The 25,535-nt window shown below is 54.3% G+C and overlaps 1 protein-coding gene across 1 annotated transcript in view; it reads left to right on the top strand.

Moving 5' to 3' along the window:
* The window catches only part of ERN1 (endoplasmic reticulum to nucleus signaling 1), an 81,168-nt gene extending 56,669 nt beyond the window's left edge, over nucleotides 1-24,499 (top strand). The window contains exons 7-22 of the mRNA XM_047757844.1: nucleotides 413-514; nucleotides 1,331-1,592; nucleotides 2,830-2,908; nucleotides 3,870-4,035; nucleotides 5,598-5,716; nucleotides 8,861-9,052; nucleotides 10,596-10,857; nucleotides 11,840-11,930; nucleotides 12,147-12,336; nucleotides 13,126-13,225; nucleotides 13,431-13,630; nucleotides 15,028-15,175; nucleotides 16,398-16,525; nucleotides 19,554-19,677; nucleotides 20,022-20,089; nucleotides 20,548-24,499. Of these exons, the coding sequence (XP_047613800.1) occupies nucleotides 413-514; nucleotides 1,331-1,592; nucleotides 2,830-2,908; nucleotides 3,870-4,035; nucleotides 5,598-5,716; nucleotides 8,861-9,052; nucleotides 10,596-10,857; nucleotides 11,840-11,930; nucleotides 12,147-12,336; nucleotides 13,126-13,225; nucleotides 13,431-13,630; nucleotides 15,028-15,175; nucleotides 16,398-16,525; nucleotides 19,554-19,677; nucleotides 20,022-20,089; nucleotides 20,548-20,757 (2,441 nt within the window). The 3' untranslated portion in view covers nucleotides 20,758-24,499. The remainder of the gene's footprint in view (nucleotides 1-412; nucleotides 515-1,330; nucleotides 1,593-2,829; nucleotides 2,909-3,869; nucleotides 4,036-5,597; nucleotides 5,717-8,860; nucleotides 9,053-10,595; nucleotides 10,858-11,839; nucleotides 11,931-12,146; nucleotides 12,337-13,125; nucleotides 13,226-13,430; nucleotides 13,631-15,027; nucleotides 15,176-16,397; nucleotides 16,526-19,553; nucleotides 19,678-20,021; nucleotides 20,090-20,547) is intronic.
* Nucleotides 24,500-25,535: the final 1,036 nt, after the last annotated feature.

The following is a 25,535-nucleotide window of genomic DNA, read 5'->3' on the forward strand; positions in this document are numbered from 1 at the left end:
TTTTCTTACTGTTCTTCCACCCGGCCACCCGGTCCCAGAGTCAACGCCACACGTTTCAGGGTTTTGTTATGGCACCATCTGGGGACCAATGGCAAATATCAGTTATCTATTGCTATATAATAAACCACCCTAAGCTACTTAAAACAGCACTGTGACGTTGCTCATGATTCTGTGCATCTTAAGGTCAAGGGCTCAGCGCAGGCAGCTCGTCTGCTCCACCTGCCGTCAGCCAGTTTCGCTCCCCCATCTGGGCCTTCACTTTTCCCCCGCGTGGCCGCTCTCTCTCTCCCATGGACGGCCTGGCCTTTCTCACAGGCCATCTAGGGAGGCTGTGTCTGTTGGGGTTGAGACGAGGTCAGCACCCCGGCAGGTGCCGTGGCCCGCGCGGTAACAGGCTGGCGTGTGTCCCCAGAGTACACCATCACCATGTACGACACCAAAGCCCGCGAGCTCCGCTGGAACGCCACCTACTTCGACTACGCAGCCGCGCTGCCCGAGGACGACGGGGACTACAGTAGGTTCCCCCTGGGGGGCTTGGCAAGGTCGGGGGGGGGGTACTTGGGAGCTATGGGGAGGCGACGGCTCCCGAAAGCTGAATTTCCTTTGGTCACCAGCTTCTGGACCCTCCATGGACGTGTGGTAAATAGTTGAAGAGTAGGTGTTGAAGGCAGGGGCCTGGGCGACAAGCGTGGAGGGGACCCGGGTGAGACGGTGGCGGGCTTCGCCTGAGAGGGGAGGACACGCTTTGACGCGTCCCTCTGCGTCTCAGACGGAATTGACTACCAGCCCACGGGGAGCAGAATTAACCCTCAGCTTGTGTCATGACACCCCACTCCCTCCCTGGCTCATCCCTGAGTTATTTCTCTAGTAAACATTCCTCCAACTCAAGGGAAAACTAAAACCCAGTTCTACTGTCTTAACACTGGAACCCGAGCGTCTGACAGACGGTTCCTCTGCCGTCAGCCGGGGCCGGGTCAGTGGTCGGCCTGACGGGTAGGTGTGAAGGGAGTGCTGCCAGGCATTGGATCTGACAGGCCCTCTCTCGCTTCCCTTCTCCCGGGTGTTTGCTCTCCCGCGTGGAGGAGCATGCTGTCACCAAGTGGGAGAGGGACCCCATCCTGCGTTTATCAGCCAGGCAGCTCTCGGCACCTTGATACCCTAGGGCCCGAGCCAGTTCCTTGGAGGCAAGTGACATTGCGCGGAGGCGATCTGAGAATACTCCAGAAGGCTCGTTTCCTCTCGCCGAGAGACTGCAGCTTGCCAGAAGAGCAGAGGATGTGGTCGGGCCTGGGCCAAGGCGCGACAGGCTGTGTTTTTCTGATCTGTACAGAGATGTCCCACTTTGTGTCCAATGGCGACGGGCTGGTGGTGACCGTGGACAGCGAATCCGGGGACGTCCTGTGGATCCAAAACTATGCCTCCCCCGTGGTGGCCTTTTACGTCTGGCAGCGGGAGGGCCTGCGGAAGGTGATGCACATCAACGTGGCCGTGGAGACCCTGCGCTACCTGACCTTCATGTCCGGGGAGGTGGGGCGCATCACCAAGTGGAAGTACCCGTTCCCCAAGGAGACGGAGGCCAAGAGCAAGCTGACGTGAGTGGGGGGACTTGGGCCCAAGGGGCCGCTGGGACCCTGGCATTCGCGTCCTGCAGCAGCCGCGTGGTGCGCCCCACGCTGGGGGTCAGGGCCAGGGGCAGAAAGAAGACTCCTTCACGTCATCGGGATGTGCAGAACCCAGACCCGCTCTTTCGGAAACCTCAGCACCCAAGAACTGGGCACCCCTTGATGCTTCAGATTCTTGACTTAAAACAATTTAAAGTTACGGGTGGGGATAAAGGGACCATAGCTATGGTACAAGTTGGATCTATCTCAGGGGGTGGGAATACAAGAGATGTATTTATCTTTTAACTTTCCGTATTTTCTGAATTTTTATTGGAAGTTGTATTTGCTCTAAAAATCAGGAGAAAAGTGTTAGGGAGTGTGTGTCTCAGACTCAGCAAGCGTGTGTCTTCCGTCCCCGCCCCCCCATGAGCAGCCCGTAACTCGGTCGCCCAGCCTTGCTGAGTCTGCGGAGACGATCAAATGAGCGTGACCTGTGCTCTGACGATGTGTGTGGAAGTGCCCTCTGAATCGAACAGCACCCTTCCGATGTGCGGTGTCTGCTGAGAGCCATGCAGAGAATTGCATAGGTGCCCCATCCCAGACTGGCCTTGTTAGTAACCAGCTGGACGTGCAGCCCCAGACAAAGCCAGCCCCCCTGCCTCCCCCACCCCGCCACCGATGCCCCAGACAGGGACAGACCACCCACTGGAAGTCTCGTCCGGCTAGGAATTTCCTGTGCCTTCCCTTTGCTTCAGGCATCGAGATTAGGGCAGCTGACTGTTTCTAGGGCTTCTGTAGGACCTCTAGAATCTTTAAGAATCACAAGACGATATGGTGGGGATGCTGGTGGCACTTGGTTGTCAAGGCACACGGGTCGGGCTGTCTGGGAGGCTGTGTGGCATTTGCCAGAGTCCAGTCTCCTGGGTGACCAATGCGCCTGGTCCTTTGTGCGGGCTGTCATGAGGCTGGTCTAGTGCAGATGAGGAAATCAAACCGGGTGGGCAGGTGGCTTGTGCATCCTTCGAAGGTAACAGTGGGGCCTGCAGCCCAGGTCTCCCGGTTCCCAGGACAGTAGCCTTGCCTTCACCTGCCACGGCTCAGAGAACTGGATTAATGTGGTTCTTCCTGGGTGGTATTTGGGGCTCTGATACTTCTTGCTCCAAAGTCCCCTTTTGTGGGGTCCAGGAATTAAATGACAGCAGAATGCATGTATCTGTTTGTCTCCTAGGCCCACCCTGTATGTGGGGAAATATTCCACCAGCCTCTATGCGTCGCCCTCAATGGTACACGAGGGGGTCGCCGTTGTGGTAAGTCCATATGGGTGGGCTCATTGGTGCAGCCTCCTAACCACTCCTGCTCCATTTTCACAAAGAGTGACTGCATTACATATGCACATCCTGCTGTTAAGGATGCAAGACACAGATCTTAAATCCTCAAAGACAGTTTCTACACGTACCACCTTCTACTTGGCGAGGAGAGATGCGTGACTGAAGCAGCCTCCTAAGCCCCGGTTCCTCCCCTTTGCTTTCGGGTTCAAGTCCCAGCTCCCCAGGCTGGGGGACACAGCCCCTCAGGCCAGCCCCACTCGGTGGTGGGTGTCTGCTGCATGGTGGATGGCTCTCTGGGGCTGCCTCGTCCAGTCCGTCTCCTCCCTGAGCTCTAGGAGCTCCCTGTTCATCCTGCTTAGCCCTTGTTCAGACGGCGCCTCCACTTCAAATGCCCTCCCTTCTTCCCCTTCTTTCCTTCGCGACCGGTCCAGCTCCCCGGGACCACGCCAGCTTGCCTGCAGTGCTCGTCTCTGAGTGTCTGCAGCATGATTCCCGCTGCTGTTTTGGTCCTTGCAGCGTGTGAGCTGTTTGGTTGGCATCCCTCGTTTTCCCGGTGAGTCCATCCGCTGCTCCCTCGCAGGGCAGCACCTGCCTGGGTCCAGTGGTGGCCGAGCCAGCGCCGGGCTGGAGCTTCCCAGCCTGGTCAGTTGTATCATTTGCGAGCTCCTTCCTGTGTGTCTGCTTCTCACAGTCGCCTCTTTGATTTCCACCCATGCCCTTCCTGTTTTCCGGTTCCCAGACATAAGAAATTAAAAAGATGTCCACCTTTAAAAAGACATCCAAGTTTTAAAGGACATCAGTATGGTGTCACCTCCCCAGATGGGGCAGCTCCCACTCAGTCTTGGGGCTTTTGAGTCCCCCTCTGCCTCCCTGACCAGCCCCACCCTGGAACCCCGTGCCTAGGGCCGCCCCTAGCCTCGCTCCTGCTCTGTCTTTTCAGCCCCGAGGCAGCACTCTACCTCTGCTGGAAGGTCCCCAGACCGACGGTGTCACCATTGGGGACAAAGGGGAGTGTGTGATCACGCCCAGCACAGACCTGAAGTTCAACCCAGGACTTAAAGGGAAGAACAAGCTTAACTATCTGAGGAACTACTGGCTTCTGATTGGTAAGAGCTGGCGCCGTGGGCCCCTGTGGCAGGGTGCTGCCTCCTGGTGGCCAGTAGTGGACATTACAATAATAATATTACTGGTTACCGTCCTCAGCCCGGCCCTGACTGTGCTCAGTTCACGTCCAAGTTGGTCTTTCAGACCTTGGAATATTTTACTGCCAAGGAAAATAAACAGTACAGATGTGTTAGCAAGCCAGTTCACAGTAATTATTTAACGAATGTTCCCAAACTCCAGGACTAAATAATGTAAACTCTGTGCAGTGATCTGCACGCTGACCGTCGGGCACACTGCGCTTTCTAATCATTTCCTTATTTCTCATGACGACCCCAGGCGAGGTGGCACCCTTATTATTTCTACTTAGAGTTAAGCAGTTTCTGTGGAAGAATTCCCTTGGGAGTTGGCCTGGGCATGTGAGGGGTTGGGGGAAAAAAGGGCTGAAAACCCAGGCGGGATTGAGGGTGAGGAGCTGGAGCCTGGACGTGGGTCCAGGAGCCTCGGCACGGTCCCGGGCGCATCCCCTTTCCTTCCCTTCCATTTCTGCGCCGTCAACACTGTCAGCAAGAGAGCACAGAAGCACTTGTCTCCAGCAAGTGCCCCAAGTAATTAGAGCAGGATGGAGTTTTCTTGAATCAGTTTTGCCCTTCCTGTGGCCCCCTCCCCTGCTCTGCTGCTCCCAGCCCCAGAGGTGAGAGGGCAGGGATGCAGCCTGTGGGGGCGCCGGGGCTGCCGGGGACCAGGACAGTGAGAAGTCAGGCCTGGGGGCTCCCGGGCAGGGACGTGGAGTAGCCCTGGGGCCCGGAGGCAGCAAGGCAGTGACATCTATTGGGGGTGTGTGACTGGGTGTTGCAGAGAGAGGAACCTGGCGGTAGCGGAGCCCGAGCGCTCCCTCTGTAGCTGTCTAGGCCTTGCTGTTCGTGGTTCATCCTGACTCCTTGTAGCCATTTTTCTTCTGGTTATTGTTTTTGCCAAATAACAGGCAAAGGAGGTAACGACAGAACTCTACTCTTTTTTAAACAGAAGTAGTTTGGGTAGCATGTGTGCTGGGCCCCCCATGGAGGAAAGAGAGCTGAGGCCAGAGGCCCTTGAAATCACAAGGCCACTTTAATTTCATGTAGCAGCTAAGGGGGGTGTTCACCCCTCCCTAGGCTGGAAGCGCACACTGAGGTGGTGGGACTAGAACACCACCCAGGCGACTTAATCCAAGATGGGAACTTGATACCCTCGGTGGGGTGATGTCATGGGGGCAGCGCTGAAGGGTCCCCAGCAGAGAGCCCAGACGAGGAATTACCCACCCCACTCTTGCTCTGAACCTATCCTGCACACCCTGGTCCTTCTCCTGACAAGCACACTTCTGTTATGAGACTCAGGGCACCGCATCTGTGCCATCGAGGAACAGGATCTCTGTCCCGAGGTTTCTCTGGTCACCACCTCGCACTTTCCGAACGTGAGCATCTGCATCAGGGGCCTCCCTGCGTAGTGACCGATGCCCACACTGAGTGCCGTCGGCGACCACCGTGCAGGGAGGCTTCCTCCTTAGAGGTTTCATTTCCCCTCGCAGGTCACCACGAAACCCCGCTATCCGCGTCTACCAAGGTGCTGGAGAGATTCCCCAACAATCTGCCCAAACACCGGGAAAACGTGATTCCTGCCGACGTGGACAAGAAGAGCTTTGAGGAGGTGAGCGCGCAGGTGGACCGGGGGTTCCTGGTGTCTGGAGTCAGCCAGGAGCCCTCATCTGTGCCTTCGGAGCCTGTAGTCGGTTCAGGAGGGAGGAGGGGTGCGCGGACGGCTAACAGAGCTGAGGAAGGGGAGCATGGGGAGCCTGGGGAGTCCACGGGGAGGGCCGGCGAGGGCGCCGAGGGAGGCAGCTGAGGCAAGGACCGGGGCCGACTCACCCTGCCTGCCCGCTCTGGGCCGAGGAGATGGGCAGGGAGCAATGGGAGATGGGACCACTCCCATCAGTGGCTGCAGAGGAAGCAGGTTCCAGGCGGGGCAGCTGGTGAGGAGCCGACGGAGGGAGCAGAGGGGCGGCTGAGGCTTTATGAAGCCAGGCGTGGCCCGCTGGCCTCCTCGGCCTGGCAGGGACCCCAGGGCTCCCACGGGATGGGTGTCGGCGGCAGGGAGGCCTACCCGGTGGTAGCAGCGGCTGGGAGCCTCTGAGCTGGGCCTCCTGCAGCCCTGCCGTGGGGGTGCCCGGGCTGTGGGCAGGGTCAGAGGAAGAGGGGAGTGGCTGGCCGACGTGGGGGCAGTGATCACGACAAACTCGCGTTAGAGATTTAGATTTTATCCAGAGCAAAAGGAAAAGAAAATCACATGGATGGTGAAGACTCCAGGGTGCAGTATCTGAGCTGTCCCTCGTCTCTGGGGGAACTGGGTCCGAGGAACACGTGGGATCCGCAGACAGTGATCCTGGGTAGCACTGGCACCCTAAAATCTTGATCTAATTTAAGTCAAACATTTGCTATTACATAGTTAGGAAATCCAAGTTCAAGGAGGAAGATTAAGCAGTACCCTTAATCTAACACCCAGAGATGGCTGTAGCTGAGATTTTCCTATTTCATCGTTTAGTCTTGAACAGAGACTCTTTTTAAAAGTCCATTAAAATACTCTGAGGTATATTTATCTGGCAATGAGGCTAACTTTTAATTTTTATTTATTACTTAGTGACTTTTCTTGCATTTATAGGTGTACAACAATCTCCACAAACAAATTTTAAGGCATTTCCATCCCAAACCCTCAGTGCATCCCCCCACCCCCTAACCTATCTCCTTTGGAGACCATAAGTTTTTCAAAGTCTATGAGTCAGCATCTGTTCTACAGAGAAGTTCGGTCTGTCCTTTTTTTAGATTCCACATGTCAGTGATAGCATTTGATGTTGGTGTCTCATTGACTGACTTCACTTAGCATGATAATTTTTCAGTCCATCCATGTTGCTACAATTGCCATTATTTCTTTCCTTTTAATGGCTGAGTGATATTCCATTGTGTACATGTACCACATCTTCTTGAGCCACCCCTCTGTCGATGGACATTTAGGTTGTTTCCATGTCTTGGCTCTTGCAGATAGTGCTGCAATGAACATTGGAGTACATGTGTCTTTTCAAGTCATGGTTTTCTCTGGGTAGATGCCCAGGAGTGGGCTTGCTGGATCGAATGGTAGTTCTATTTTTAGCTTTCTGAGGAATCTCCATACTGCTTTCCACAGTGGCTGCACCAATTTACAATCCCACCAACAGTGAACTAGGGTTCCTTTTTCTCCACATCCTCTCTAGCACTTATTGTTTGTAGACTTTTGGATGATGGCCACTCTGGCTGGTGTAAGGTGGTACCTCAGAGTGGTTTTGATTTGCATTTCTCTAAGAATGAGTAATGTTGAACATCTTTTCATGTGTTTTTTGGCCGTCTGTATGTCTTCTTTGGAGAACTGTCTGTTTAGATCTTCTGCCCATTTTTTGATGGGGTTGTTTGTTTTTTTGGTATGGAGCTGCAGAAGGTGTTTATAAATTTTGGAGATTAATCCCTTGTCAGTCGATTCATTTGCAAAGATTTTCTCCCATTCTGTGGGTTGTCTTTTTGTTTTTGTTGCGGGTTTCCTTTGCTGTGCAGAAACTTTCAAGTTTAATTAAGTCCCATTTGTTTATTTTTGTTTTTATTGTCATTGCTCTAAGAGGTGGATCTGAGAAGATGTTGCTGTCGTTTATGTCGGAGAGTGTTTGGTCTGTTTTCCTCTTAAGGCTGACTTTTTAAAACAAACACACTCGAGCAAATAGAACCAAATGAATGTTGTTTCTGGTCACATGCTCAGCTAACATTCCTCAGCTGCCCACACACCAACCAAGCCACACACACCCCAGGGTGGAAGGGGCCAGGGGAGGGGAAGCAGGGCGGGCACTGTAGGTTATTCCAGGGGGTGAGACCTGTGAACTTGGGGAGGATGCCAAGGAGACTGCGTGTCCATTTCATCAGGCGCCGATAACGGCAGACCTGGAACGGAGATGTTTCAGAACAAACCAATGCCTTTTTCTTGAAGACCTAGAGATTCTGAGGAGCTTGGGCAGAAGCTCCACTTTCTTTGATTTCATTTTGGGCTTTAGCAAAGCATTCTGATGCTTTTTTAAAACTTTGAAAAACAGTTGAATGTTTAAATAAATGATTTTGTGTTTGAAGTTGCATTGAAACTTTACAAGCAACATAAGGAAGCTAGCTGCGTTATTACTTTACAGCTTTCTGTGTGTGTGTGTGTGTGTGTGTGTGGTTTTCGTTTTTTAATGTGAAATGTTATCACCAAGTTGACTACCAACCTTCTATTCGACTTGTAACCTACGGTATCAGAGTTTCCCCAAACATCAAGTCTATCATCAAAGGAGGTTTTTGCCTTCCATGAGGATTTTCCAAAGAATATAGCATCTGAAAGCACTTTCAAAAGTATTGTTCTAAAAATGGTTTTTGAGAGTTCCCTGGTGGCTCAGTGGGTTAAGGATCTGGTGTTGTCACTGCTATGGCTTGGGTTCGATCCCCGGCCTTGGAACTCCTGTATGCCACCGGCGCGGCCAAAATAAATGAATACATAAAAACTTAAAGTGTTTTCTAAAAACCACAAAACCCTTTTTCTGAGTAATGATACCACCCCTGCCATCGTGCATGGCCTCTCAAGGCAGTCAAGGCAGCAGTTAGCTGGCTTCGTGGTCTCTGGGTGGGCTTTAAAAAGACCTTTCACAGCATAGCCATTGCTCCTGAAGAGTCACTGCTCCTCTTGATCGTTCGGCTCATTTACACCTGGCTAGAGATTTTGCAGTGACGCAGCCACTGTCTCCCATACAAGGTTATCGACCTGGTTGACCAGAGCTCAGAAAACGCCCCCACCGTGGTGTCTCAGGATGTGGAAGAGAAGTTCTCTCACGCCCCGGCCAAGCCCGAGGCCCCCGTGGACTCCATGCTCAAGGACATGGCCACCATCATCCTGAGCACCTTCCTGCTCATTGGCTGGGTGGCCTTCATCATCACCTACCCCCTGGTAAGGCCCCGCCCCTTCCCCGCCCACCCCCACCCCCACCGCCCCAGTGTCTCTGAACCTCCGTCCGTCCCTCGTCCCTCGGGGTCAGCGAGGCAGACGAAGGAGGCAAACAAGCAAACACGTTTCTTTTCCCGCTTGAAAGTCATTATTTGCTTATCTTCAAAAACATCGTAATTAAAGACTAGCTTCTCAGGAAAGGACCGTTTCATACCTACATAACATAGTTTGACTGTAAAAACTGATGGGTAAACCTTGCTTGCAGATCACTTTAAATACTTTACTTTCTTTTTAAAAACTGGGCCTGATAGATGAATATCTGTTTAAAGTTTTGCCCTTTAAAACTGTCTGTTAGAGCTATCAGAATGAAAAAGGCGGCGTGGTTATTCCTTTGCCTTTCTAGTTGGAAATCCGTGGCGAAAGTTACGTAGTTGAGTAAGTCATGGGTCGGCATAAATATTCGAGAGGCGTATTCGTGCATCGGGATGCCTGGAGCATTGCAACTTTACCATCTTAGAACACAAGTGCTCCAGGAGCTCACGTCCCTGTCCCGCGCAGAGGAATGAGAATGACGGGCTCTTTCTGGCACCTTCCACGTGTGAAAATGTGTCCACCTGGGTTGTTTCATTTTTTACTTCACACAGATCTTGTTATTATCTGTCCCTTACCCTCCAATAAAGAAACTAGACTCTGGGAAGTTAAATAACTTTCCCAGTGTAACATAGCTAGTTGATGGCATTTCCAGGATTTCAACCCAAGTTGAAAGTGGAAGGAGAGGGAGAGGGAGGGAGGGAAGGAGAGACTTGCCTCTAGAAAACTCCCAGGGGGGTGTTGCTACACCTGTCCCTTCAGTCACTTTCCCACACGCGGGTAGCAATTAATAATCACAGGTTGCTGCCACTTCCCACCCCGATGGAGCAAATTGCTGTAATAGTCTAGAGGAGGGTGGCCCGTGGGGCAGGCAGAGTGATGCCACGGGAGCGGGACCTCGGCCAGGCGCCCCGTCTTTCAGCCCTGTTCTGTCCTCTCCTGGCTGGTGAGGCCGTGGGCAGGTGGCCGGGCAGTCCTGGCCCCAGCTGTGTCCCCTGCGTTGCTGAGGGTCTGCACAAGGCCCTCCATCAAGAACGCAGCCACGGTAGACAGCAAGCCCAGGTCTCCCCTGTGTCCACCACGCCCTCAGCTCCCTGGTAACCATCCTTCCTGTTTGGATGCACTTTTGCAACAATTCCGAGACTTCTATAAAAGTCTCAGAATTGTAGAACTGAAGAGAACACCCCCCCCCCCAATCTGGCCCAGCCCTCCACGTGCAGCCAATCCCTCTTCTGCTGCCCCTGCCAGGCCCCCCAGTCGGGGCATGGGTTATACTGGGAGCTCCAGCCCTTGCCCCCTCTGCCTTCTCGCTGGTCTTGTCCTGCTCGGGGTGGGGGGTAAGGGGCTGTCACATCCACTGTCCCTGCCTCCGCTGACAGAGGCGCCTGTCCTTTCTGCCTGCTTGCTCGGCTGGGGGAGCAGTGGCACTGGCCTGGATGTGTGTTCCTCTTCCTAGAGCATGCACCAGCAGCAGCAGCACCAGCAGTTCCAGAAGGAACTAGAGAAAATCCAGCTCCTGCAACAGCAGCAGCTGCCCTTCCATCCACCCGGAGACGCGGCTCAGGATGCCGAGCTCCTGGACTCGTTGGGCCAGTACTCAGAGAGCTCGGGCACCAGCAGCCCCAGCACGTCCCCCAGAGCCTCCAACCACTCGCTGCACTCCAGCGGCTCTGCCTCCAAGGCGGGCATCAGCCCCTTCCTGGAGCAGGACGACGAGGGTAAGGCCAGCGGCCGTTTTGGTGCCGTTTCCTCTTTCATTGGAACACCACTGAGGACCCTAAGGCCCTGGGCCCATTCTGAGAGTCTCCACAAGATCATGAACCCTCTTCCCAAGGGCTCCCCGAGTTCTCCCACTCTGGGGGCTGGGCTTCTGCCCCGTCACCTTGGCCCTCCCTCCCTCCTGCTGCTCAAGGGCTAAGAATCGCGGCCGACCAGAGCTGCCCTGGCTGCCAAGTCTGAGCATCCCCGAGGCCAGCCAGTGGCCCCGTATGAAAGTGCAGCTGTCGATCCACGTTCCCCTGGGAGGTTGGCTCAGGCCAGCTGTCAGGGCCTGTGTTCCGAGGGGATTAACACAGAATGAGTGCCGGGGACCTCGGCACCCTCAGTCTCAGGCTGGAGGCTCTGTTCCTGGTCTCGCTGTTGCACGTGTCCACCGTTGTCACCTGAATGTTTCAGGTGCAGACCTTTAGATGGATCTGTAAAGAACCCTGTCTTCAGACTTCCATCCTCACAGTAACTAGTGCAGAGCAGGAACGGAGGCCGGGGCGGGAGGAGGTGGCCCTGAGCATGAATGGGAGTGGTCCCAGCTGGGGTGTAAAGCCTCTGAAAGAATCAGGGAGTTCCCGTTGTGCCTCAGCAGGTTAAGAACCTGACTGGTATCCATGAGGACTCAGGTTTGATCCCTGGCCTTGCTCAGTGGGTTAAGGATCCCGCGTTGCCACACGCTGCGGCATAGGTCACAGATGTGGCCCGGATCCCATGTGGCTGTGGTGTAGGCTGGTGGCTGCAGCTCTGATTCAACCCCTAGCCTAGGAACTGTCATTTGCCCTGGGTGCGGCCCTGAAAAAAAAAAAAAAAAACAAAACCCTCTGAAATCCCATCCCTTAACCCGAGCTCGGGAAGCTGTAGCCATCCTAGACTCAAGATGCTTTAGGTCATGTTTGTTTAAAGCAACCTCTTCTTCCTCCTGTTGTGTCCCAGATGAGGAAAGCAGCATGGTGATGGTTGGGAAAATCTCTTTCTGTCCCAAGGACGTCCTGGGCCACGGAGCCGAGGGCACAATCGTGTACCGGTGAGTGGACTGGAGAGCCCTGGGCCTCCCCACCCTTGTGTGGGCGCTCCCGTGGGCTCCAGGGGCACAGGGGTCACAGCGGAGAGGCGCCCCCAGGCTGTGAGGCTGTCGAGGCCGCCACCGCGTCTGGCAGAAGGAGCGTCCCGGGCCAGGGCTCTCCTCACGTGACCACAGGCCGCTTGCCCCCCAGACCCAGGCCCGCTCCTCATCCCGCAGGGGCATGTTTGACAACCGCCGCGTGGCCGTCAAGAGGATCCTCCCCGAGTGTTTCAGTTTCGCCGACCGCGAGGTCCAGCTGCTGCGAGAGTCGGACGAGCACCCGAACGTGATCCGATACTTCTGCACGGAGCGGGACCGGCAGTTCCAGTACATCGCCATCGAGCTGTGCGCGGCCACTCTGCAGGAGGTGGGCGCCCCGGGCCACCAGGGCCGCCTCCCTTCGCCCGGCTCCTCGGGCGTGGTTTTAGGGACTGCCAGCTTATTCATTTATTTTTTGCTTCTTTTTATTAACTTCTTTGAGGTTACAGTACACCCTTACTGCACCCGTTTCTAACATACGGTCTGCTGCATGCCGACGAGGGTGTGTACCCAGTAAACCACCAACGGGGAAAAGCGGGACGCTTCCATCACCCCCGACCTCAATCGTGTGGTCCCCTTGGCTGCCTGGGGACCTCTCTCCCGCATGACCTCCAGGAAGCTGGTCCTTCTTCCCGTCCCTGGCCAGGGCTGGTGGGGGCTTGGAAGACGCTGGTTGATGACTCGAATCATTAAGATCATCCATCAAACCCCTTTTGCTCGATTTTCAGGCAGCAGGTGGTTTCAGTATCATTTGGCTTCGCTGTAGGTTTACCCGTCTGAGGCAGTGAACCTGAGCTCCTTGCCTTCTCATCATCTCATTGTAAACTAGGAAGTCAGAGCTTTGCTTGCTTGTTTAACTTAGCCTATGACTTCAGGAGCAAGGCTGCTGGAAAATTCGGGTTTGGACAGAGAATACTGTCAGTAAAAGTTCCTGTTTCTCTCTTAAAATATGATCAAAGAATATGAGCTGACCCAATACCAAACGTTAATGAAAGCAAAAACCTTCAGGCAGGCATTTTCTAAATAAAATCGACTCCCTTAGAGAGAGAGAAAAGGGGTGCCAAGGAGCCGAGTCCTGCGGGACAGGTGCCGTGACCAGCCCTCGGGTCTCTTGCAGTACGTGGAGCAGAAGGACTTCGCCCACCTCGGCTTGGAGCCCATCGCCTTGCTGCAGCAGACCACCTCGGGCCTGGCCCACCTGCACTCCCTCAACATCGGTGAGAGGCCTCCACCTGCCGGGCCACGGGCTCCCGACCTCGGCTCTGTCGCAGCGCGTTGCTGCATCGCTGGTGTCCCAGTGTCTAAGCACACGAGGACTTAGACGTGTGAAAACCGGAACCTTCGGAGGTGGCCGCGGGTTGGTTGGGAATCCCCGCTGCGGCTGGAGGCCAAAGGCAGGGCTGACATGGAGTCATCTGTTAGTTCACAGAGACCTGAAGCCCCACAACATCCTCCTGTCCATGCCCAACGCCCACGGCAGGATCAAGGCCATGATCTCCGACTTCGGCCTCTGCAAGAAGCTGGCGGTGGGCAGGCACAGCTTCAGCCGCCGCTCAGGGGTGCCCGGCACAGAAGGCTGGATCGCCCCAGAGATGCTGAGCGAAGACTGCAAGGAGAACCCCGTAAGTGGGGGGAAAACCGCGGAACCAGCCTCTTGTACCTTCAGGGGTCAGAGCCTCGCCTCCCATCCCGGGCTTGGGGCCGCAGCGCTTGCGGCTGGCCAGGGGCGTTCCTTCTCTCCCTACACACTCTGCTGGCACCTTCCCTGCTGTCTCCTGTTGAGATGAATGAACGGGGCGCGTGTGGACAGGTGTCTTTTCCCCGCTTGCTCTTCCAGTCACCTTCCCCCCATTTCACAAACCTGGGAAATCAGAACTCGCATGAGATAAGCAAACTTTGAATTTCCCTCCCTTTTATAATTTGTTTTTGTTTTTCCAACGTTCTATTTTGAGATATTTTAGACGTAGAAAATGGAGAGCTGAGAATAACTCTGTACCTCTACCTGGATTCAACATTCATCAATATTTCTCACTTGCTTTCTATCGGTGGCCGAACCGTTTGAATATAAGTGGCAGCCTCCCCACCCTTTACCCTTAAATACTTTAGCAGGTGTCTCCCTGAGAGCAAGTACATTCTGCTTCTTCACCAGCTCACCATTATCACACCTCAGCCGTTCACACTGTTTCCATGGTAGCTAATATTCAATCCATAGTCACATTTCCTCGCTTGCTCCCCAGATGTCTCTTAGAGAGCTGGTTTTTGTAAATCAGGACCCAATCAATGTGTTTGTTGCATTTCTTTTTTCTTTCTTTTTTTTTTTTTTAACTCTTAAGGGCTTGTACCTGCAGCACATCGAAGTTTCCAGGCTAAGAGTCGAACTGGAGCCACAGCTGCTGGCCTTCACCACAGCCACAGCCACACAGGATCCGAGCTGCGTCTGTGACCTACACTACAGCTCACAGCAAGGCTGGATCCTTAACCCACTGAGCGAGGCCAGGGATCGAACCTGTGTCCTCGTGGATGCTAGTCAGATTCGTTTCTGCTGAGCCACGATGGGAACTCCTCTGGGACCGTTTTTGAACCCCAAATTGTTTTTATTTTATTTATTAACAAAGTTTTAAGACCTGTCCTGTGGGGGCACCGTGCTCCTGCCTGGGGGTGAACAGGCAAACGAAATGCACAGAAATCCCTGGCTCGAGGAGTGACATGCTGGTCAGGTAACGAATAGGTCACAGGAGAGCCGCTTCCTGTGAGCCGAGCGCTGGCTTGAGTCACCATTTCCATGTAGTCATCTTCGCAGCAGCCCCCTGGGGCATCCTCATTTGGGGTCGTGGATGCTGAGGTGCAGAGCTGTCGAGGGCTTTCAGCGTCCCAGGAGGTCGGCTCCAGAGCCCCTTTCCTGCAGGGTGCCCTGAGCCATTGCCACCCGTCCGCCGGTTCTCCCGAGACACCTCTGAGGTGGAAGGGGCAGCAGCATCCCCCTCTCCGAGGAGCCTCTGACGCCCGCGTTTCTTTCCAGACCTACACGGTGGACATCTTCTCCGCCGGCTGCGTCTTTTACTACGTGGTGTCTGAGGGCAGCCACCCTTTTGGCAAGTCCCTGCAGCGGCAGGCCAACATCCTCCTGGGCGCCTACAGCCTCGACTGCCTGCACCCCGAGAAGCACGGTGAGTGGGCCGTGGGGCGGGCGGGCGGGGCCAGGGCAGTGCCGGCTCTGCGCCCCCAGAGGCCCCTCTTTCCAGCTGCTCGCCCCTGGGCCGCAGTGATCTGACCGCTCGGCCCAGAGCTGGTGGGGGGCTGGGGAGGGTGTCCTTGGGGTGCCACCTTCTAAAGCCAAGCAGCTCCCATCTTCCTCCAGGTCACGCAATGATCAGAGCGACCTGGGCAAAGCTCCCTTTGGGGACGTCTCTTTTCCAGCTCGTGGGGGTGGAATAATCTGCGGTCCCTTCCTGCCCCGACACTGGGGGAGACAGAAAGTCCTCGCTCCATTACCTGGACTCTGGTGTGTGAGCCAGCGGTCAGCGGGTGAGGCCTGGGCTGGGTCCTCGCTCTCCAGGCACGTGGGCGACACGTCTCTCTTCCCGACCTCAGGGTTTCCCGAGTCGTTATTGGCCTGTGACCAGCCACTGCTGCCTTTCTAAACAATTGAAAGTCACATTGTTTTGCTCATGGATTCGTTTTCCTTATTCTTCCCTGGAAACAAAACAGCTTAGTACCAAGGCGCGTAATCTTGTTATATAGTGATTGGTGACCATGGCCAGTACCTTTTTTTTTTTGTCTTTTTTGCCTGTTCTTGAGCCGCTCCCACAGCATATGGAGGTTCCCAGGCTAGGGGTCTGATCAGAGCTGTAGCCACCAGCCTACACCAGAGCCACAGCAACGCGGGATCTGAGCCGAGTCTGCGACCTACACCACAGCTCACGGCAACGCCAGATCCTTAACCCACTGAGCGAGCGAGGCCAGGGATCGAACCCGCAACCTCATGGTTCCTAGTCAGATTCGCTAACCACTGCGCCCCGACGGGAACTCCTGCCAGTACATTTGTATAGATTATCCTGACCACCTATCTAGACATGAAAAAGCATGTTTTGACTAAAAAGGGGCGGGGGGAGGCTAAACTTCATCTTGAATCTCTCCCAGCCCTGATCCGCATCCAGCCCGCGTGTCCGGATGGCCCGCAGCCCTGTGTGTGGAGGCACGAAGGTGTTACCCGAGCCTCCGACACTGCGTCTTTCCAGTGGCTCCTTTGCACTAAGTTCCGTGTGATGGGAGTGGGTTCCTGTCAGTAGACGCTTGGGTCAGAGGGTCCGCAGACAGCGAAGGTTTGGGCGTGTGCTTGCGGCTTTAGGCGGGTGATAACGAGTTGCGGGCTTCTTTTCCTCCTTGTAGAAGACGTCATTGCCCGGGAACTAATAGAGAAGATGATCTCCATGGACCCCCAGAAGCGCCCGTCCGCAAAGCACGTGCTGAAACACCCATTCTTCTGGAGCCTAGAGAAGCAGCTCCAGTTCTTCCAGGTAGAGACTTCCCCGGTTTTTTTCCAGAAACTAGGGCAAAAGACAAGAGAATGAAACAAATGCCCCATAATCCCCTAGCTGAGAGAGAATGTGGTTGACATTTTAACATATTTTCTTTTCAAAGCTGGGTTTTATTATTTCTTCCATTTTTCATATTTTTTAAAAATTATAATTGATTTACAAGGTTGTGCCAATGTCCGCTCTACAGCAGAGTGACCCAATCATACCTGTATATACATTTGCTTTCTCACATTATCTTCCATCGTGGTCTATCCCAAGAAACTGGGTATAGTTCCCTGTGCTATATACAGGACCTCATTGCCTATCCATTCTAAATTTTAGAATTTATAAAATTCTAATTTTCTTCACATAGGCAGGTCTGGGAGGACCGTGATCTATCAAATACCGCAATAAAGCAAGGTTTCTCAGTGCATATAAAAGTGACATTTAGGAGTTCCCATCGTGGCTCAGTGGTTAACGAATCCGACTGGGAACCATGAGGTTGCGGGTTCGGTCCCTGGCCTTTTTCAGTGGGTTAAGGATCTGGTGTTGCGGTGAGCTGTGGTGTAGGTTGCAGACGCGGCTCAGATCCCACGTTGCTGTGGCTCTGGCATGGGCTTGGCAGGTACAGTTCCGATTAGACCCCTAGCCTGGGAATCTCCATATGCTGCAGGTGTGGCCCTAGAAAAGACAAAAAAAAAAAAAAAGAGTGATGTTTACACTATACTTTAGTCTGTGAAGTGTGCACGAACATTATGTCCAGAGAAACAACATACAAACCTTAATGAGTGACTACTTTATTGTTAAAAAATGCTAACCATCTTCTGAGGCTTCAGGGAGGCGTAGTCTTTTTGCAGTAGTAACGTCAAAGATCCCTGACCACAGATCACCACAACAAATAGAATAATCATGACATTCAGAATATTGTGAGCATTACCAAAATGTGACACAGAAGTGAGCAGCTGCTTTTGGAAAAATGGTGCTGACAGACTTGCTTGATGGAGGGTTGCCACAAACTGTCAGTTTGTCAAAAAAAAAAAAGCAGTATCTGCTAAATGCGAAAAAACACGGTCTGCCTGTACATGTAAAGGTATGATTAGGGTCAAGCTGTATGTACAGTTTTGTATTTTTTTTTAATGTATGTAATATTTTAAGTATCTTTCCATGTTAAAATTCTAAAATTTTTACAACTATAGTATTCTGTTATATGGATGCACCATAATTTTAAAACTTTACATTATAGGAATTTTCAAATACACGCAGAAGTAGAGGAAATATAAATGAGCTCCTGTTTATTACCCAGCCTCAACAATTATGAACGCAGCCTCTGTCCTCTCCACCCCTCCTCACCCCAGATTATTTTATTTTGAAGCAAATCTTAGGCATCATATAATTTCGTTCAACTTTCATAAATTTAAACATTTCCTTAGTGGATTTTTGTTTTTGTTTTTGTTTTGCCACCCCGAGGCACATGGAGCTCCTGGGCCAGGGATCAGGTCTGAGCTGCAATTGAGACCTAAGCCACAGCTGCGGCAACGCCGGGATCCTTAACCCGCTGTGCCGGGCCGGGGATGGAACCTGCATCCCAGCGCTCCCAAGGTGCCGCCGATCCTGTTGCACTATAGCGGGAGCTCCTCCTTATTGGATTTTTTTTTCTATCATCTTTTACTCAGTCTTTGCTCAGACCTCTTTTAGCTTAAGATAGATGGTGAGAGGTTAAGGGATAGGGCAGGTTGACGCATGTGAACTCCTTAGGCTCTATGACAGTGCTCAGTGACCTTGTGGAAAGGTGGTGTTTGCCTCAAAGACCCGGCTGGCGTGAGCTCGGCCTAACTCATCCAAACCCAGCACGCCAGCTCTGAAGGGCAGGCACGGGGGTGGTGCTTTGCCTCCTGGGTCTGGGCCAGAGCAGAGCTTGGGTTCGGGAGTGACCTTCTTGCTATCCTGGTGTCCGACTCGAGCCGTGGCTGTGGAGAAGCCCCCAGAATGTCAGCCCCTGAGGGCAGAAGCGTGTCATTTCTGGATTTATTGCTGTGTCCCCACTGTCTGGGACACTGTCTGGGACACTGCCTGGCACGTGGCAGGTACTCGGTAACTGTTTGGATGGATTGGGAGGGGAGGGTTTAACAGCAGCAGTGGGTATGTGTAACGCCAGATCGATCACTGTGTTCCATGGGACAGAACATTCTGTTTCTGAGGTCGCAGCTCTTCTAGGGACGTCTGAAATCCTGCCAGGTCACTTTGATGCTGACAAGATGTAGAGCAGAAATAAAGCTCACCCACAGGGACCTTCACCCCACCAGGGGTTTGGATGTGAGCACAGCCGGCTTCCGTCCGTATCACCAGTTCTGCTGACTTTGCAGCCGAGAACCCTGTGTCCCCGGGGTACCCGAGCTGACCCTCAGTCCCCACAAGGCTCCCTCTCGCCACTGCGGGTTAGATGGTTGGTTGGTCTGGCTTCATCTTTGTCAAAGAAAGAAAAGGCTGTGGTCCGCAGGAGGCTGCTCAGGGGCCCTGTCTTCCTGGTGGGGCTCAGAGAGGCCTGGGCGCAGGGGTGTCCCTCAGACCCAGAGCAGGTTTGGAGCCAGGGCCGGAGCTGGATCGGCTTTTCTCCTCTGAAAGAAGTCTTGGCTTCATCTGTCTCTTATTGTTTGAATGAGTAGCCATAGCTGCCATCAGGCATGCATTTGAGTGGTTCACAAAAGTCCCAGGATGCCGGTCAAAATGGGCTTTCGGTCCGTGGATGAACACAGACTGCCCACGTGGTCCTGTGTGGCATGTCGCATGTGTGCGACACAGGCGAGCCTCTGTCGTGGGGACGATCCGTGGGGGGGGGGCTCTCAGGGCAGCAGACGGGGCTGCTCCTGGGGGAACGGGTCACACCAGGGGGGAGGCCAGGAAGCCCGCTGCCCAGCTCTGGCCCGCGACTCGCATGGCAGTGGCGGTGCTGTCACTCAGCGCGTCTGACCTCTGGCTCTCGGCACCTCCACACCCTGACCGTCACCCGTGGCCCTTGTTTCCCACCCAGGACGTGAGTGACCGGATAGAGAAGGAGTCCCTGGACGGCCCCATAGTGCAGCAGCTGGAGCGGGGCGGGCGGGCCGTGGTGAGGATGGACTGGCGGGAGAACATCACCGTCCCCCTCCAGACAGGTGACCGCGGGACCGGGAGGCGGTGGGAGCTCCAAGTACCACTGCAGGGTTGAGGCTTTCGGCGGTTTAGATCCAGATCAGATCCTGACACTGACACCCGTCCCATTCTGTCTCTCAGAGCGACAGGTTCGTGACAGGCTAACTGTGCTCTTAGCGCTCGTTTCTGATCTCGGGGGTGATGGGGAAGGGGAGTTCAGCCCCGGGCCGCTGCCCTCGGGTTCCTCCTGGGGCGATGAGGACGCGGTTCAGCTGTTTCAGGCTTGGTCCCCAGGAGCCCCAGGAATCGTTTTCTTAGGAAATCCCTTTGTTTCACGGCCCTCCTTGCTGTTGGTTTTTTTTCCTAGACCTGCGCAAATTCCGAACCTATAAAGGCGGCTCTGTCCGAGACCTCCTCCGGGCCATGAGAAATAAGGTGAGGCTGTGGGCACTGCTGGGTGGGGGGAGGCCCGCAGCCCAGCCCCAACTTCCTCGTCTCCCGTCTGTGGGGCCTCCCGTCCAGCCCGGAATCAGGACCTCACAGCGGCTGGGAGGCCTTGGCTGCCCCGGAAACCCCTGCCCTGCGTGAACTTTCTCTCCGCGGTGTTGAGCTGGGCATGGTGCCCTGGGAAGCGGTGTCCTCTGCTGACTTGTCTGGTTTCCTCGAATCAGCACCAAATCAACCTCCTCTGACAGGGACCTTCCTGCCCAGGGCCTGGCCGCAGCCACCCTGGTGGGGCAGCCCCTCCCTGCCTCCCCCTGATAAAGAGGAGGCCGGGGAGCAGATGGATGGTTCCTTGGCAGAGACTGAACGGGCAGCCCGTCTTCCTTGAGTGAGAGGACCTGCCAGCGTCCCTCGGCTTCCTCACCCTGTGTCTGTGTCCCCGTCTGCAGAAGCACCACTACCGGGAGCTCCCTGTGGACGTGCAGGAGACGCTGGGCGCCCTCCCTGACGGCTTCGTGCGCTACTTCACCTCGCGCTTCCCCCACCTCCTGGCACACACCTACCGCGCCATGGAGCTGTGCCGCCACGAGAGGCCCTTCCAGCCCTACTACCACGAGCCCCCAGAGCCGCGGCCCCTGGTGACTCCAGACGCCCTCTGAGCCTGGCGGCCTCCGTTCCACAGGCCCTGCCGTGACTGGGGGCCTGCTGTCTACAGGCCACGGCCTGGTGCCTCCCGGCTGACCAGGGAGACCAGGCTCTGGAGCCAAGTGCCTTGAGCTGCCGGCTCTGCAGCCAGCATGGGAGGAGGCCCACCCGGGGAGTGGGAGAGGCACCCCCTCCTGACCCTGGAGGGGGCCAGGAAGACGCTGGCTGTGAAAGCCTGACAATCGAGACGGACGTCTGCAGAGGAGGGCCGGCCAGTTCCAGGGGCAGAGAGGAGCGCCCTCCGCCTTCTCTCGGATCAACTCGCTTCAGACTTGCGTTTCTTCTAAAACTTCCTGTTTGATGTCGGCCTGTGGGCCGTTAAGGAGGAAATCCTCAGTGCTGCCTGCCTGCTGGCACCAGGAGCCTCTTTCTCTTGGACCAGCTAGATAAGATGCACTAAGCAGCCTCCCCGCCAGAAGCAGGGCTGCAGCGGGGAGGCTACCTGGGGGGAGAAGGATGTGCAAACCCCGTCGTCCCAGGAACCAGGGACATCTCGCTGATCGCAAGCCCCGCAGTTCCCCAGGTCACTGTAACCAGTGAGTGTTTCCTCAGGGGCGGCAAGAGCCTTGAGCACCAGGGCGCAGTGTTGGGACAGGCCAGCCCTGCCCTCTAGAAGGGGAAGCCATGCCTGCAGATCTCAAAAGCAAGGAAGATGCCCTGTGCTGAGGCAGCCGTGGCCCAGCGCACTGGTGGCCTTTGGTGGGTTTGTGCCCTGGCCACGTGGAGCATTTGGGGAGCAAGAGGTGATGAGTCCTCTGGCCGTCAAGAAGGGCAGCTCGGACTCAGGCAGGGACAGGCCTTCAGGACCAGAGGGAGCAGGTCAGATGGGACACGGCCACCCAGGAGAGCCCTGGCCAGCGGGTGGGCGGTGAGGCCAGCAGGCCAGGCCAGGGGGGTGAGGGCCAAGGCCAGCATCACCCCACATTTTGTGGGCAGACTTTTAAGTTTCTCTTGGCAGATTTTAATAACTTTCTATTTTGATCATACTGTAGAATGCTACATTAGCATGGGCTAGACTTAACTTGAAGCTTACTGGTGAGGAATAACGCCAGGTATGTAACACATCTTCTGTCCCATCCCCTCCAGAAAGAGTGTTCGCATGTAGAACATTCTCCAGTGCTGAAGAGTAAAACATTAGCACACTATGCACACGAATGAAACGTCGAAGTGATATTCTATAAATCATGTCCATGCCATGGTTTCTCACCCCCCCTCCCCCCACCCTAAAGTTACCATAATTTTTAATTTTAGTTTCAGTCCAGAATTCCTCTGTCTTCTCTACCGAGAGCCTTGGAGGTGAAATGCAGTCGGGGTACCATGTAGGAAGGGTTTTTTGGGTACTTCCTCCAGCCGGGTGAATGGGTCATTGCACTTGGTTCCTGGTGAACTCAGAGACTCCACTCAGGAGCAAGAAAGTTACTGGTCAAGTTTTACTGACTGACCGAGAAATCACTGTTCCTTCTTCTCGTGAGATGTTTCCTGGGGCGGATTTGGATTTGAATGAGGGCCGCTCCTCAAAAGCGCTCACGCTGCCTTCAGAGAATTCAGTTCCCTTCCTTTCCTGAAACCCAGAGTCACCCTTTTTCCTCCTTTAAGAGGATCTTTTGTCTTTGAACCTCATCGGTTACCTCACTTAGGCTTTGCAGCCCTGGCATCTTGGTCGTCACCGTGGCATCTGGGACCACGCTGTCCGTTTTTGAGGAGCCCGGCCGGGCTCTGGGGCTCCCGCCTCAGCCCCGCCTCGAGCTTTGCTGCAGGGCCTGGTGGGGAACGGTCTGCGCTGGAGAAGGTGCCAGAGGCGATTCAAGGACGGTGGCATCCTGTGCTGCGGGGGCAGCCGCCGCCTCTTCTCTGTGGCTGCTGGACGCTGTCTCCGCGGAGTAGCCAGGTCATGGCGCGCAGCCCAGGACTTGGGTCAGCTCCCTGTTTGGGCCCCGCTTGCCTCCAGGGCAGCTTTTTAAAAATGCCTTTTCTGCTCGTCATGTTAGTTTTTAACCATCCAACTTTCTCAAACTCCTTGATCCCGTGGTACTTTCTTTGAGCACCTACTGCATGGGCTGGGCAGGCTGCTGGGCGCTCGCGACACAGGGGAACAAAAGAGGCAAAGCCTCCTCGGCTTTAATACCAGCCCCTGCCAGGGAGACAGCGTCGACCGAAAACCGGCGCTGCAAAGAAAGCGAAGCAAACGCAGGGCTGGGAAGGGCATGCACTTGGGGTTTGCCCCCATGGGATCCCGTCAGGTCGCCCTCTGTCTTCCCCCCGTCACCTTTAGGAACCCTGTCACCCGTCAGTCCTTCAGGTGCCTTGAAGAGGTCTCGTGTGGGTTGTCATGACAACACCTGGGCATCACCTGGTTTACCCTGGCCTGGTCTCCAGTTCTGGCTTCCGGTTGTGTGGGAAGGGGTCTTTCTTGTGCGAGAAGAGGGTTCTGCAGCCCGCGGCGTCATGTCACAGCTGAGCTCTTTGATCTGTAGCACAAAGGCCGTTGGGTTTCCCACAAGTGTACCGTCTTCATTTTTAAGAAAGAATTTAGTTGCTTCTCTTAGGAGTCCCAAGGGCACGATAATTTATTTATTTTATTTTATTTTTTTGGTCTTGCCCGCTGCATGTGGAAGTTCTCAGGCCAGGGATCGAACCCTTGCCACAGCAGTGACCCGAGCCACTGCAGTGACCACTATCCAGGAGTAGTTGTTTCAGCAGCCGCAGCCTGGCACATTGGCCTTGCCTGGAGGAGAGTCACCAGGTGTCCTGTATGGAGGAGCCAGAGTTCCCCCTTCCAGGGCTGGACGCTGTCCTTCAAACCCCGTGTCTGCTCTCCCTGCACTTGGTTTTCTTTATGAAACGGTGATTTCCCGTGAGCAACTCTGGCTCTGACTGTGTCTCAGCACTTAAATCCTCTCTGTATTCACTGGAAAACCTCAGAGACAGCATCTGCCATGAGCCTCCCCCTGGAGCAGCCTTAACCAACACTTCCAGCCAAAGTCCCCACCCTGTCACCTCACCCTGTGCTCTTTGAGTGTCTGGCGGGTACAGTATTCCTTTTCAGTATCCCCGAAGCTGTGACGGGGGAGTCCCCACTTACCTAGAAAGCATTACCAGGCGATTCTCTGGCATTCTCAGACGCAAACCTTACGTAGTGTTCTTTTTGCAATGACCTATTTATTTAACCTATTTATATTTATTTAATTTTTACTCTGAAGTGTATCCAGTGACAATTGCACTTGCTTAAAGCACATCAGATTCGCTTTGGATAACACCCCTGGACCACGGTAAAACTGGAAGAGGAAAAGTTACACTGTATCCTTCCACGGGATGGATGCCTTACAGTAGTTTTGTCGTTAAAGGGTGAATAATTTGGTCAGGGTGAAAATGTTAATTTTGAAGTGATTTTTTTTTTTTTAAATTTCTGTGTCATTGTGTCTTCTCTGTGGATGGTTAATTGTTGAATGGGTATGTGTTCATTGTGTGAGACAGTCCTCTTTGTGGAACCTAAAAATCCTCTTTTTAGCTTTATATTTTATAAACTGCCAGATTGTACAATTTTTATGTGTATTTTTAAAGCTTAATGATGTGAGATTAATTACGTAAGTTAAACGGCCTATTTTTGTACCTCCTGTACAGTTTTATAATTCTGCTGATTGATGATGGCGTCTCATGTTGAGCCAACCACAAATAAAGGTAGTTTTAGATTTGGAAGCCTCCTCCAGCTGCTTAAAGACTTGGCTGCCCCTCGCGGACCGGGGGACCTTCCCCGCTGTCTTCCCTGGTGCGGGTCTGGCTGGGGAGGGGGGCCCTGGACGGGAGGGGTGTGTTTGCCGGTGGGTGTTCACCACAGGGCCCAGGGGTCCCTTTGTTTCTGTGGGTAACACTTCCTTGAAGCACTGTGAAGTCCCCCAAAGTATTGATTTGGGTAGAATTCCAGGAAGGTGACCAGGTTGGGACGGACATGCCTCCTGGCAAAGCAGGGTTCAGGGCAGATGAAGAGTAAGTAGGTCCCTGGACCGAGAAATCCAGAACGGGAGAAAAACCATGAACCTGTAAGATGTCAAGGAGTGAGCTCAGGGGCCAGTCTGGTTGGATTTTAGGAGCCTGCCAACATGCTCTCACCTTCTCCTACCCCATCCCCTCCGGTGTGGTCAGGGGACGCCCTGCTTTCTCTTGTCCCATTAGAGAAGGGGCCGCTCACAGGAGGACCCCAAGGGCCCAGCAGCCCAGGACAGCCTCACAGGGGTTCTGCCTGGAGGCCAGCTCCTTCCATTCTGCCCACAAGTATCCCGTCACTCCCTGCCCACCCCCTCCTCGGGCACCAGGAGCATCCCCGAGAGCCACGGACACATACGCCCTGTCTCTCAAGTGCTGGTCCTTAGATGCAGCCAAGTCCAAGGGAGCATGAGGGGCTGCAGGACGCTGTAGGCACCTGCTCGCTGCCTCCTGTCACTTGACCTGGCAGCAGAGACAGCTCTTGGACTCCCTCCAGAGCTGCTGAAGCCAGGGCTGGGCCCATGTCTATTTTTTCAGGGCCGCACCTGCAGCATACAGGAAGTTCCCAGGCTGGGGATCAAATCAGAGCTGTAGCTGCTGGCCTACACCACAGCCACAGCAACGTGGGATCCAAGACACATCTGTGACCCACACTGCAACTTGCAGCAACGCCAGATCCTTAACTCACTGAGTGAGGCCAAGGATCAAATCTGCATCCTCGTGGATACAGGTTGGGTTCTTACCCACTGAG

This window comes from Phacochoerus africanus, chromosome 14 (genome assembly GCF_016906955.1).
Source record: "Phacochoerus africanus isolate WHEZ1 chromosome 14, ROS_Pafr_v1, whole genome shotgun sequence".
Taxonomy (NCBI): Eukaryota; Metazoa; Chordata; class Mammalia; order Artiodactyla; family Suidae; genus Phacochoerus; species Phacochoerus africanus.